General features: G+C 38.0%; 1 protein-coding gene across 10 annotated transcripts in view; it reads right to left on the reverse strand.

Moving 5' to 3' along the window:
- Positions 1 to 13,213, reverse strand: part of CACNB2 (calcium voltage-gated channel auxiliary subunit beta 2) — a 247,196-nt gene that overhangs the window by 13,163 nt on the left and 220,820 nt on the right. For all 10 annotated transcript variants that reach the window (XM_071428850.1, XM_071428849.1, XM_071428848.1 and 7 more), the window contains 2 exons: positions 1,448 to 1,599; positions 621 to 716 (listed from right to left, as the gene is read on the reverse strand). In XM_071428850.1, the coding sequence (XP_071284951.1) occupies positions 621 to 716; positions 1,448 to 1,599 (248 nt within the window). The remainder of the gene's footprint in view (positions 1 to 620; positions 717 to 1,447; positions 1,600 to 13,213) is intronic.

Below are 13,213 nucleotides of genomic sequence, written 5' to 3' on the forward strand. Positions count from 1 at the left end.
TTTCACTCAGTTCCATAACTATGGTATATTATATCTGCAACTGAACTGTACTCCCATCTTCTGGTTCCTAACCCATACTCTTGGCAGCTGAGTACAGAGGCAGAAATGCATGCCAGGTTTAAAACACAGTTGGGGTGTCATCACCTCCACTTTATAGGAGGAAATTGAGAGAATTTGCTTCAATGCACATCTGAAGAAGAACTGCAGAGCTGTCAGCTACACAGTACCACTGAGCTCTTTGGCAAAACCCTGGCCAAGAACATTAGCAGTGGTAGGCCATGCTGATAGATGCCCCAGAGGAGCTCCAAACTACCAGAGATAAAGGACAGTCACTAAGAGGGTTCATTTTTCAACCAATAACCCCCTAAAACTTAGCAAGCAAAGGAAATGTTCAGTTTACTGAAGCACTGACTGTACCAGCACAAATCTTAGCTGTGACTAGAACTCTTTTTCCCTTGCACCCTATAGCTGAGCCCCGAGACCTCAGGAGGTTCTCTGCAAAAAGCAATAGTTAAATATGGCCAGAAGAGGGCAAACATTCCCGAAAATTATGTAATTAACCTCGTGCTTGAAAAGAAAGGCACCTTTCAGACACAAGACATAAATTAACAGTAACTCACAGGAGGACACTGTGCCAGTTTATCAGCTGCTACCATCTGAACATTAAGGTGTTTGGCCTGAGATTTCCCTCGAGATTTTATCAACCTCTGTAAAACCTGTGAAAAATAAGACATTAAAAAAAGTGAGCAGACTCAGACTTAATATACATGTATAACCACTTAAAATGTTTACATTTGAAACTGCTCACAAGAGCAGAGCAAATTCTTCATTTGCTGGCTTTGACAACATTTCCTATGTTCCCTCATCCAGAATGTGCTAATTTTCATTTACATACAAATATCTCCTTTCCTTTACAAGCACTAAAAAGTTCCACTCCAGCCTTTTTTCTGATGCTTCTGGTTTTGTTTTTTTTCTAAGTTGAATTTTTTAATTGATCTCCTGAGTGCTCTTTTCACAAATTCATCTTTCTCTTTCAAATGCCTCTTCACAAAGTCTGTGCATTTTTTATACACACTGAAAGAGTATATTATCAGATATTAAAATTTACCAATCAGTCTCTTACTCATTCAATGAAAATCATTCTTTCATTTCCATATTATTTTGATTTAACAAACCATGAGCACTACTTATGTGGTTGATACTGAAAGTGCAATTCCAACTAAAAAACTCATTGGAGCTACAGCATCTTTTCCAAAATAGGTTTTGGCTAACACTAGAGCTCAGATACTTTTTTGATTATTAATGGTTCGCTATCCAAAGGGAAGCAATAAAAATCTATAGTTCTGAACCTAAATGAGGATGTGTGAATAGCTGCATTTAAGCCCCCCCAAAAAACCCCAACAACCCAAAAAACCAGAAAGAACATGAAGGTATCTAAAATATTTACCTTAGGAGAAGAAATCTTTACATATACTATAATGGGAGCCAGAGAGGTTTTGCTCAGTTGAGCTGGGTGATTAATGGTATCAGCATCAAGCACTACCAACTGCAGTGTCCTGGCCAATTCAAAGATCCGTTCAATTTCACTTTGAACTTCAGCTGCAAAGTAGAAAATTAGAGTTAGAGCAAATACTAAGAGGTGATTAGCTTTAAGAAATGTGAGAATATAGCAGACTGGTGTGTTGCTCCTTCTCTGGCTGCAGGAATTGCAGTTACCCGTGCACATCCCTGGCACAGCAGGGTAATGAGCACAGCGTTAATGAGGGAGTTTCACCCCCGCTTTGCTGCCCTTGCAGGCACTGCCTGCCTCCCTGCCTCACCAATTCCTGCTATTCCCGGCTGCAGAGATACTGATAACACCTTCTGACATGACCACAGACCATGTATTTAAGAAAAAGGGGTACAAATGCTTGCTGCTCAAACAGCAATATGCCACAAATCTGCTGCAGGTAAATAATATTAGCTCAGATTTCGCTCTTACCCAGTAACCAGCTTGCTCTAGCTGGAGTGCCTGAGATAGGCTTTAGGAAGTACTGATTACTGTACTAGTAGAAACCACGGTTTTCCCATTTACTTCAACTTATCAAAGCTTTGGAAAACAGGTTTTGTTCTACTGGCTTCAGTATGGTACCATGTTAAAAATTTGGCTATTATGTGTAAAACATTTTTATAAGAGAAAATAACTGAATAATCCACATAATGCTATGGTATCCTCCTAACAATCCCAGGAGCTATGGAAAGCTGATTTTCCCAGAGGAAAATAATCTTTTCTTCTGGTAGTCATGCTCCCAGCTCCTCAGCACCCTGATTGGCAGTACTTTCCAGGGCAAACCTCTCCAAGACAGATGGGCTGCATCCGCTTTCACAAGTGGTGTAGAAACTGTCTTCCTTCCCCAGTGAAACAAAACTACATCTTATAATAGCAAAATCATCTTTAAAATGAAATCACATTTTCCTGCTCAGATCTTGCTATTGGCTGATTTCACAGAGGAATTAGAGAAGCTGGGTGATTTATGCAAGTCTATAAAGAAAGTCATTGGGCCAGATAAGATTAATTCATATAGGTTTCCCTTTAAAGGTTGTGCATGCTTCATGAACCAAAACCAGATTAGATATCTAGCCCATTCAAAGAAAATGTTAGAAGACAACCAATAGAGACTTAAAGGTCAAGAAGAGGTACCAAAAATTTAATAGAGAGATTCTTGAAATTACATTATCGGCCTTTTAGCTATTATGCTGGCAAAAGCTTAACTTTTGCTTGAAAACACAACCTACCTGATCTGGCTAGAGAGGGAGTTTTCTACACCAAATGGTCTCTTTCAAGAGATATGACAAGATTGATTTTTTCTATCATCTTAGAATAGCACCTGAATAAATCAGATACTATAAAAAGGTTGCAAAATTTCCAAGAGAGAGCAAGGCATCCCAGCTAGTATTTTGGTTCCAAATCAATAGGTGATTGCTATGGTCATTTTATAAACAAAGTAACATCTAAATGGTCATCAGAAAATCTATATATGATATCCTTTATTGGAGGAGGTGGACATTGGTTTGGATTAATTAGAGATCACTTCCAATTGTTTGTGATTATCTGCAGATCTGGGTGAGCACATACAATCAGTCTTTTACAGCAGTGAACATTGTGAGATGTGCACGGTGTGGTGTGGAAAACATCGATGCATGCTCTGCTGCCGGTCAATAAAAGCACTGTGGTCCAGCTGCTGTCTGAATTAGGACCACATTTTTTAAGACAGAACCTCTGATGGTTCTTGCCACATTCACAATTACACTTTCTACAACTTTGTTGCATAGAGATACTGCTGAAATCACTGAATACCACTGTCTTAGAGTTTTAGTAGAAGATAGTCAATAATCTATCCCTAATTTAAGTACAAATGACAACTAGAATAAACATATCAGAGATAATTTGTCACGCTGTTCTGATGATGAGTTTAGATTGCTTTCCTGCAATTTCAAACCAGCCTCAACACTTCAGTCAGTATAACAATAATTATTAATGTATCATTTTAAAACCATTCCAGACTACTAAAAAACTCTTGTTCAAGACAATTTATAACCAGCAAAATCTGTCTCTATGTCATTGTATCATAATTTGGTCTGGGGAAGCACTATTTTCTATACTGCTCGCAGCACTTTTCTGCCAGTAGAGAACACATCTCTGTGGACTAGATTTCCTGGTATACTTTTTGAAACACCCTCTGCCAGGGCAGAGTTTACCTCAGGGTATGTTCTATTGTGAAACACTCCCAGGGCAATAACTGCAGGTAACTACGGTCCTGTGAACCAATCATTTCCACCTAAGTCTGAAAAGGGAGAGAGATCTTTTTTGCCAATTAAAATGGATTTCAGTACCTACTTTTCTTAACTTGAGTATAGGACAAAAGTTCAAGGAACTCCACTGCATGACTGGTGAACTAATACATGTGCCTCTACCTCTTCAGTCAGGAATGGATGGGGAAAATGCCACAGGCATAGCTGAAGAGGTCCTGATCTCCTGCTCCTTAGAGTACTTTTTCTGCTTCTGGAAAAACTTTCACTTTGCCTGAAATCTTCTTTGAATTCCAACTTTACAAGATTGTTGCAATTAATTACATAATATTAGCTCTCTTTTTAGATGACAAAGGCTTTATCCACTGCTACTGCTTTGGTTTTCATTTTTCTTTAGAAATATCTCAAAACCCAAATTCTCTACCTGTAAAAATTCCTTCTCAACAAGACATTCAACACGAATTATCTCTCAGACTTTTGCCCAAATTAAGCAAATAACTCAAAAAGTCATGTGGGGATAGTAACACAAATGTCACTGCTAGTTAAAATAGGGAGCTGAGAACAGTGACAGTAGGGTATCTTCAAAGCAGCACAGTAATAGCTTTGCAATTTTTCCTCCTCCATGAATACCATCTATTTATAATAATGTCCCTTCTTATGTACTGGAGAGGCATAAGAGTGAAGTTAAAACACTAAACTCCAATAAATTGTATTTGCCAATCATAATGAGAGGGATAAAAATAATTAGAATTACTGTGACGATCATCATGAAATGCTGACAGCCCAGCTACAACACTCAAACCCAGAAATCAGCTACCAAATTTTAAAGTGACCCTTACAATCTATTTCATATGGTCTCCTTGGTAACCAAAAAGTGAACACGTTTTAAATGACAGGAGCACTCAACTATTTTTTCCATACAATAGGGAGTCAGCTCTAAGAAACAGTAAGTACACATCTCCCAGAGAACTTTGAACATAGCACATTTAAACTTACTTCCAAACCTTTATTATCTATATCACTACTGTGCCTTGAATAGAAATTCAATGCAATGAGAGGACAAGTAAATCACATATCCCATTATGGGCACAGACAAATATTCTTCACACCAGTTGGACCTCACAAGTGAATTCCAGGACAGAATCTTTCCCGTTTCACTACAATAATCTCACCTAAAATACAGGCAAAGATACAACAACACTTTGTCAATTCCCTACTAGCATGATGACCTGTGGTGGAACTTAGGGTCACTTATGTAATGCCATGGTACAGGAGCATTCTCTATGGTACACAGCTGGAGAAGCACAACCCTTGCTGCAAACCTGGGCTCATCCACAGCAGCCAGGAGCCACCAGGACACAGCTTGACAGAGCAGTGGCTACACCAGCAATTTGTTTCAGCAAGACCCTGATGAAATAGCAGTTCCATGACAGGGACAAGATGCAAAATGGACACACATGTGGCCTGCAAAGGCCCAAGTGAAACACAAAATACTGTCAGAGGCAGCAAAGAAATTTTTATCTTCACAAGGAGCATTCACATACTCTCAACTGAGCACAGTAGGACTTTTATAGCCTATTAAATTTGACCTTGTCTCCCTGTCTGTGGTTTCTGTGGCTCTGTTTTGTTCATTGAAACAGATAGGAAAAATATGATTTCAACTTCAACAGGCACAGAGACAAATCATGGTTTTTTAAACAAGGCTGCTGATATTACAGACATATGGAATGAAAAGAACACAACTCTGTCAATGTATGCAATACAAAATGATTAGCAACACCTTACACAAATGGCTTTGAAATAATTTTATAAATTAAGGAGAATAGCTATCAGTAGCTGTAATTTTCTATGCTAATTCTTTTATACAAGCACGGTTACTTAAAAATAATTAACCACTAAACTCCATGACTATAACTAACATAATGAGAAGTTTAAGACAACCTCACGATTTCCATAACAAAGGTGAAAGAAAAAAAATGTAGTTTTTATTCCAGCGCCTTAAAACCACCTAGAAGGGCTTGTCTGAAAAAAAGGTGCTAAAGCAAATATCTAAAATCCAAGAAAATAAAAAAAAAATAGGAAGTGATAATTATTGAGCTGTGCTCGCACAAGTCTCTAATGAGAACAAAATTATGAGCTTGACTGACAGAATTAAAATTTTAAATTTTAATTTGTGAGTATGTCTCTAATGAGAACAAAATCATGAGCTTGACTGACAGAATTAAAATTTTAAATTTTAATTTGTGAGTATGTGTGCGTGTACACACGCTTCATATTGAGTGAAAAATCACCAGTGTCTCCATGGGGTCGTGCTGTAAGCAGAATTCAGGCCACAGCAGGCTACCCTGGCTGCTCCAGGGATCTGTGCTCCCTGGAAACAAGGCAATGAGGCCGAGATGCTACCAGGGTGATCCAATAAGCTACAAGGGGTTTGAGCACAGCAGAGCAAGCTAAGAAGAAGCCCCACAGGTATAAAAGTGTTTGGCCTCTTTCTTTTCATCTTCCTCTTTCCACCCCTCAAGGAGCAACGCTGCTCTGGGCAGGTGGGGAGCGAATGGGGGCCTGGGCTGGGCAGTCTCCATTGCTTTCCCTGGCAGGAAGCTTCAGTCCCACTCTCCAGGCAGGACTGCATGACCCACCTCACACTGTGGGGTGTCTCAGTGCTGGGAGCAGAATGCTTTGTGCCTCTGCTCCTGCATATCCAGCTAAGAAGGAAAAAAAATCTTGAAAAGCATAAGCCATAGGGAATAAATGCTTTAGCTTAGTCCTTGGGCAACTGGTCTAAAGATGCCTGGATTACAGGTGTTTTAATCAAATGTCTAACCTAAATGTAGTTTTGTGAATATACTTAGATTTCCCTGGTCTCCACCAAACACCTTAGCCACTAGCTTGTTACGTAAAAAGGGGAGGGTGGGAGTGGGAGGATGACAATATTTTCCAGGAAAAGTGTCTGCATGTGTTACTCATGCCTAACAGATGGGGCTCCTGCAAGGGATAAGGCAGAAAGGAGAGAAGCATGTCTGCTGCTCGGCCTGGAGCTCCTGTCTGGGCGCTGCTGAAGGGGAGCTGTGGGGTGAGGTGCTGCAGGAGGGGAGCTGTGGGGTGAGGTGCTGCAGCAGGAGGAAAACGCTCCTCCTGCCTGCTGAGGCTCAGTTTAGGCAGAATTCAGATGGCTTTTAATGTATACACACGTCCAAGTGGTATTGACAGAAACGATGTCATGTTTGGAAACCTCAACAAAACCAAGATCTATTTATAATGGACTAACATCTCCTGAAATGCAGCACTGTAATTATGTGAAAATATAAAACAGATAGTGTCATTTAAAAATACTAAATGGCACATAAAAATGTCTACTTCCTGCCTCATTTCTCTGGGCTAGCAAAACAATAGCATTCATGGAATGATACTTCTTATGCCAAGTTTAAACTGGAAGTAAATTTTAATGGCCTATGAATGGAAAAGATTGAAAGCAGCAGATTGCAGCAGTAACACAAGTGGCTGAGCACTGCACAAGGGTGCACTGAAATGACTGTGCCAGAAAGAACCACAGCAACTTCAGAAGGAGCCATGCAGCAGCACAGCACTGCTCCTATCATCAGGCTCCCTCACACTCTGTTAAAGAGTAATTGCAATAGGAAAACTGAGCAAAGAAGGAATCTAACATTTATTTTGTCCAGGGGATCAAGCAAGTGTCTCTACATAGTTCAGAAGGACACCATCATGTCAGGCTGGCAATAACTTGGGTATTTTGCTTGATGCCTCATTACCCAGAGCAGTGCTATAGGTAAAAAAGTGCTATAGACTTTTACAGATCTAGTCCATACATAGGCACCGAGTAAGCATTCCCTTGGTCTGTTGTTTTTTTTCAGAACAAAGATAAATAAAAATGTTCAGCCTTTCTCACAGACAGGACATAGAAATACTCCATCCTTGGCTATTCAACCCCTCCTGCTGATGGTGTGCCACTCACAAAACATTTGCGTATTCACTGAGTGGGAGAGATTCTGACTCTGCAGCCTGATGCTCAGAGTGGGAGGCAAAACACATGGATTCCAGTTCCTTCTCCAGGGAAAGTTTAATTATTTTGCAAAATGCGTAAGGCTCAGCAGGACCAACCAACAGCCATCCTAAAGGTGCTCATAGCCCTGGCATGGTGATGGGAATGATGAATCCATGCCTCTCTTAGCAGAGAACAGAACTGAACCCAGACTCCTTTGCATTCTGGTTGACAATGCAAACTTTTAATCTTGAATAAAATGGGGACATTGACTGCTGAACTTTAATCCGTTTCACCAGCCCAGGACAAAGAAAAAGCCTCAATCAATTCAACCTACAGTGTGAATAGCTTTAAGGAAAGCAAACTCTACTCCTAACAAACAGCTAACTAGCTAAAAATATTTTATTCACCTATCCAAGTATCCTGTCTATTACAAAGATATCCATAACCTTAGAATTTATTTTAACACATTGCTACACTATTTTTCGAGCACATGTTTTGTTTCAATGTAATTATCAATCACACATATTTCTGCATAGTATCATGAGAAAATATAAGAGCAGGTTGCTAAGAGTTATTTCTAATTGACAGAAATCAATAATTTTTTCCCCCATATACCCTTTGAAAACACTCAAGAAATTTCATTCAAATGCTTTGCCTATACTGTATCAAACCTATTTGAAAGCTGAAATATGGGAAAGTTAGTAATAAACTTCTAAATCAGAACTACCTAAAGAATTCATTAGGGAAATTCTGACATTAGATGTTAAGGAATCAAGGCTGTTCCAGCAGGATAAAACAGTATTTTGGGACATGTGAGACTGATAAATTATAACAGGTTCACTAAATTCATGCTACTCTTTCTCCATTTGTGGGCAAAAAGAAGTATAGCTACATCCTCACGAAAACCCAAAAGCTCTTAGCTGCTATTTTACTGCATTCTGGTTCAAGGCAGGTTCAGGTTTACCAGGTTAACATATTTAACATTTGAGAGTGAGAGTTATGGACATTTGTCACAGCTATCTTGAACATAAAATTATTAAGGGACAATCATTATTTTCCATAAGACATTGAACATCTCCTTTATTTTCTTTGAACTATATTTCTTTGAACTCTGAGACTTTGGGAAGGAAATGCACTCTTGGTTAAGTCCAAATTTTGCATTCCTTTTCCTTGGCCTCTGTAAGCAATGAAGGATTTTTATGAGGCCTACCTAGCACTCTCTTAAATGTACCTTTGACTTATAGTTGAGGAAGCCTTTACTTGAAACTTATCCTATAGCACAACTGTCATTAAATTACCAGACACGGAAAATACATAGTAATATCATGTATGTATAAAATATGCAGTATGTATGTATGTATATATATACACACATATGTATATATTTAACAAATAAATTGTTACCATAGTTTCAAGCATTCTATTGCCTTCTCACACAAATATCAAGGAAAAAAAAGCCCACAAGGTTGAAATTTGCACAGCTAATCCACAACTGTCTCTTTGAGCATTTATATTTCATTTTCAGAAGACAAAACTTCACGGTATTAACCTAATGATGTGAATGGAAGTTCTATTTGCTTTTTAGAGACAGCCTTCCAAAAATAGGTGCTCAATTGCACATGCAAAGTGGGTGCATGTAATGCCTGCCAGGTTACTGCATATGCACATGGAAAGCAAATAAACACTCCCAGGCACGTGATGGCAATCAATTTACCATAAAGACAATGACACATTTTACATCCATGGTCACGTGTCTGTGTTAGAACAGGCAGATTAGGTGCACACATCTCAGAAATGCACAATGGGATACCTAATTTGTGGTGTTTACTTGTCAATGTCAACTTTATTTTTAGAATTACTTGAAAATAAATAAGGAAAACCAGCAAGGTTTTCTAAAAGAAAGACTTAGCAACACAGTACAGGATCAGCTTTTGTCTGTCAGTGAGCCAGATGCAAGAAACACACGGTGGTTCTGTCAGGTACAATAGAGCACTGAACACAAAACAGCAGGAAAAGTAATTTGCAAGCTTGTATACATACCTAAAACATCTGGAAAGGGAGAGCATTAATGAAGCAAAGAATGGAGAAAGCCAACACAATCAGGTTTTGTACAAAGCATACAGCATGAGGTAAGGTTATAACAAGTATAACATACACAGAAAAAGCTTTGGGTTCTTTTGACAAAGAAATGCAGCAGAAGCACAAAGCTGGTTCAGTTTCTGCAAATGGCATGTGTCCATATAAAGAATTAACGAAACCAATTGGTGCTGATTTTCAAATGAATAAGGTTTAACCACGTACTGTACATTGTTGGAGAAAAAATCTGTACAAAATTACAGATTTCTTCTAGGCTTTTAAAGAAATTTGCCCTTTCCCTCCATTTAGTTCTAACATCTCACGTGTTAAAACATGTAACAATATTGACAAGCAAACATTTCCCTTTACATCAAAACACGCTTAATTAGAGAGTGTCCAGTTTCAAACTGGGACACAGAGGAATAAGACTGTACTATCCACCTAAATCTTTATGAGCCAGACACTATTTTCAAAAAGTTCTCGAGAACATTTTTATACTAAATACTCAGTGGCAGCATTGGTTTCCAATAAGTCAAATACCAAGCCTATTTTTAACTGATTCCATTACAAAAGCAAACTGTCAGTCGATAGGTGTGTGTAGCATTATAAGTTGAGAGAGACTCCTTTATAATCCTGTAAATCCAGTTCTTTGTGGCTATTCCTAGTTTTGATTATCACATTGTTGGTGTATATCTCTTTGAAATTCTGGTTTGTCTATTAAATCATTCCAAAGAATGGTGCTCACTTCACTCTTTTCTGTGCTATGTACAACAATGCAGACCTGTATTGGGTGATAAGGTAAGAGTTCTCAAAAAGAGGTACATTTATTTTCCAGAGAAAAGTATTTGGTATTAATAGATCAAGCACAGAACCTTTTTACTAACTTAATTAATTAATGGAACACTTATTAAAATATAAAAAACCAATAAAATATTTTCAGAAGTCTAAGAAATAGCCTTCTCTGCTGCAGTTACAAACGGTGCTCACAAACGTGATCATAAATGACGGGTAGATCAGTGGCCTGGCTGCATGAGGTACCACTACACAAAGTTTGATGAGTAAAAAAATAGCTTTTCATTGAGTCTGGTAGGAAGAAGGAATTTAGATTAACAAAAAGCAGTTCTAAATATGTATATATATATATATATATATTTGCTATATATATATATATATATATATATATATATATATATATATATATATACAGAAAATATGTATATATATATTTGCATAAAGGCATTTTTAAGTTGTACCAGATATAGGAATAAACCACGTAGATCTCTGTCCACGTGCCAATGACTGTTCAAGGAGGAGAGAGAAGAGAGCAACTCATCTCCCCACATCTCATAGCTCATAGTTGTGCAGCCAGGAAGCCATTTCAGAGCAAACCAAAACAAACCAAAACAAATACTGTTTTTCCTTAACGAGAACAAAAATTTTTTGTGATAAATACCAGTTTTAAATAACTAGGCCAGAACGAAGTCATTGTAAATAGTCTGGACAAAAACAAACAAACAAACAAAACAAAACAAAAAAAAACAGCACAAATTTAGAATTTAGTATTTGCTGAAATTCTAGGGTTTTTTTTTCTTTCCCCCCTCAGTGATCAGTGATTTGGGAAAAAGACCCTATTAATTGTCATTTTATAGAAGGGAAAATGTAGGTAGAGAAAAAAATCATTTTCCAGGACTCTGAGCGGATCTGCAGCAGATACTAGAAAAGAACTAATGTGATGTGAGTCCTGATTTAATGATGGGTCTATAAGACTTGTAGTAGTACAGAATACTATTGGCTGCAAAGATAATGCTGATAAAATATGAAATGCCAAAATATCTCTCCTAAACCAAATCTTTTGTGATCTGTATTCCAAGAGAGCACATCCAGGAACATACAATATAGCTGTTTCTTTAGGGCTGCTCTCTCATTCAGTATGCAACTCCATACACTGACAACTGATAAGAAGCCACTGAATAATTTACTTTCTCTTCATTGTCAAATACATGTTTCACATCTCATTTAGAACACATGGCTCTAATCTTTCTCTGAAAACAGAATGCATAAAATATTTATAGGCTATTTTGTGGAGCTTACTTTGGTGGTATATGCAGAAAAAAAGATTTTTCCCTTTGAAACATCCCAGTTAGGTGAGAAGCTGGAATTATTCGTATATTCCAAAGAGAAAACTGAATTATAGAGAATAATCACAGTTATGAATAATTCGGGGGGATTAATTTTCAGAAATGTGGTGTCTGATTCTTCAGAGTAATTACCAGTAAAAATTATATTCAGAATAGAAATGTAGGAAATCCTGATTCCTGGGGATTCTTTCTTCCAAAATGGAACATAACCTTGAAGCTTCTTTTAGAAGTGAGTACTAAGACTCAGGACATTCCTGATGCTGCTCTGTACTGTCAGTACAGAGTATCAGTACTGATCTGAGAGAAGGAAAAAATTCTTTGAGCTAGGCTGGGAATGAAAAGAATTCCTCCCCAGTTAAATGTCTGCAAAGAGTAGAGCCTAAAATAAGAGAACTTCTGGGGAATGAAGATCCACAAGGCTGACATTTTACAAGCTCCCAAGAGGAGCTCCAGTACTACATAAAGGACTGCCTGTTTTCTATCCCCCCTCTCCAGGGGGATAGAGGCGGTCCATTACCATGCAACATGCTGGTTTTGATGGTATACACTATTATTTGACAGGTCCAAAGCTTGAACTTCTGTTTCAGCTACAACACTCAGTCTTTCTACAGAAGATGCTTGAAGCATGCAAAGAACACTGGGAAAAAAATAGCCATCTTCATAAAGTCTGTGAATAACTAATCCAGTACTGTGCAGTAGTTCTGTATCAGAAACAGCAAAAGCCACTATTGCACTGGGGCAATTGCATTGCTTCCAATTCTCCACCCTGTTTTATACATTTATCAAAAATATTAAGACAGAGGACTGGTGGAAAAGTAGTCTGTAAATATTTGATCAAAGACCGGATCACAGCATATATAACCTAAAGATATTAAAATGCTGCACAGTTAGCCTTCTTATTATCACTTCCTAACCTTTATTTTGCACTGCTTGAATTTGTAAAACTAATAATATTCTTTTAATAGGATATTTTGTTGACTTATAGCAAATTCATCACGCAAACTGAAAAAAAATCCACTATATAGTGATATTGCCAATCACCTCTTCTACTTCAGCCAACTAAATACTCACAGCAGTGGTGTGTTGTCACCTACCAGCAGACTACAATGATGTTTTTTGATTCTGACTCTTATTTCTGCCTTGAGGTACATTGCAGATAGGCAAGGGAACAGGCTGTAACATGCCTTGTACTTTTTTCTTTTGCCTT

Source organism: Agelaius tricolor, unplaced genomic scaffold, assembly GCF_023055355.1.
Source record: "Agelaius tricolor isolate 1412-34295 unplaced genomic scaffold, bAgeTri1.0.p SCAF_6, whole genome shotgun sequence".
Taxonomy (NCBI): Eukaryota; Metazoa; Chordata; class Aves; order Passeriformes; family Icteridae; genus Agelaius; species Agelaius tricolor.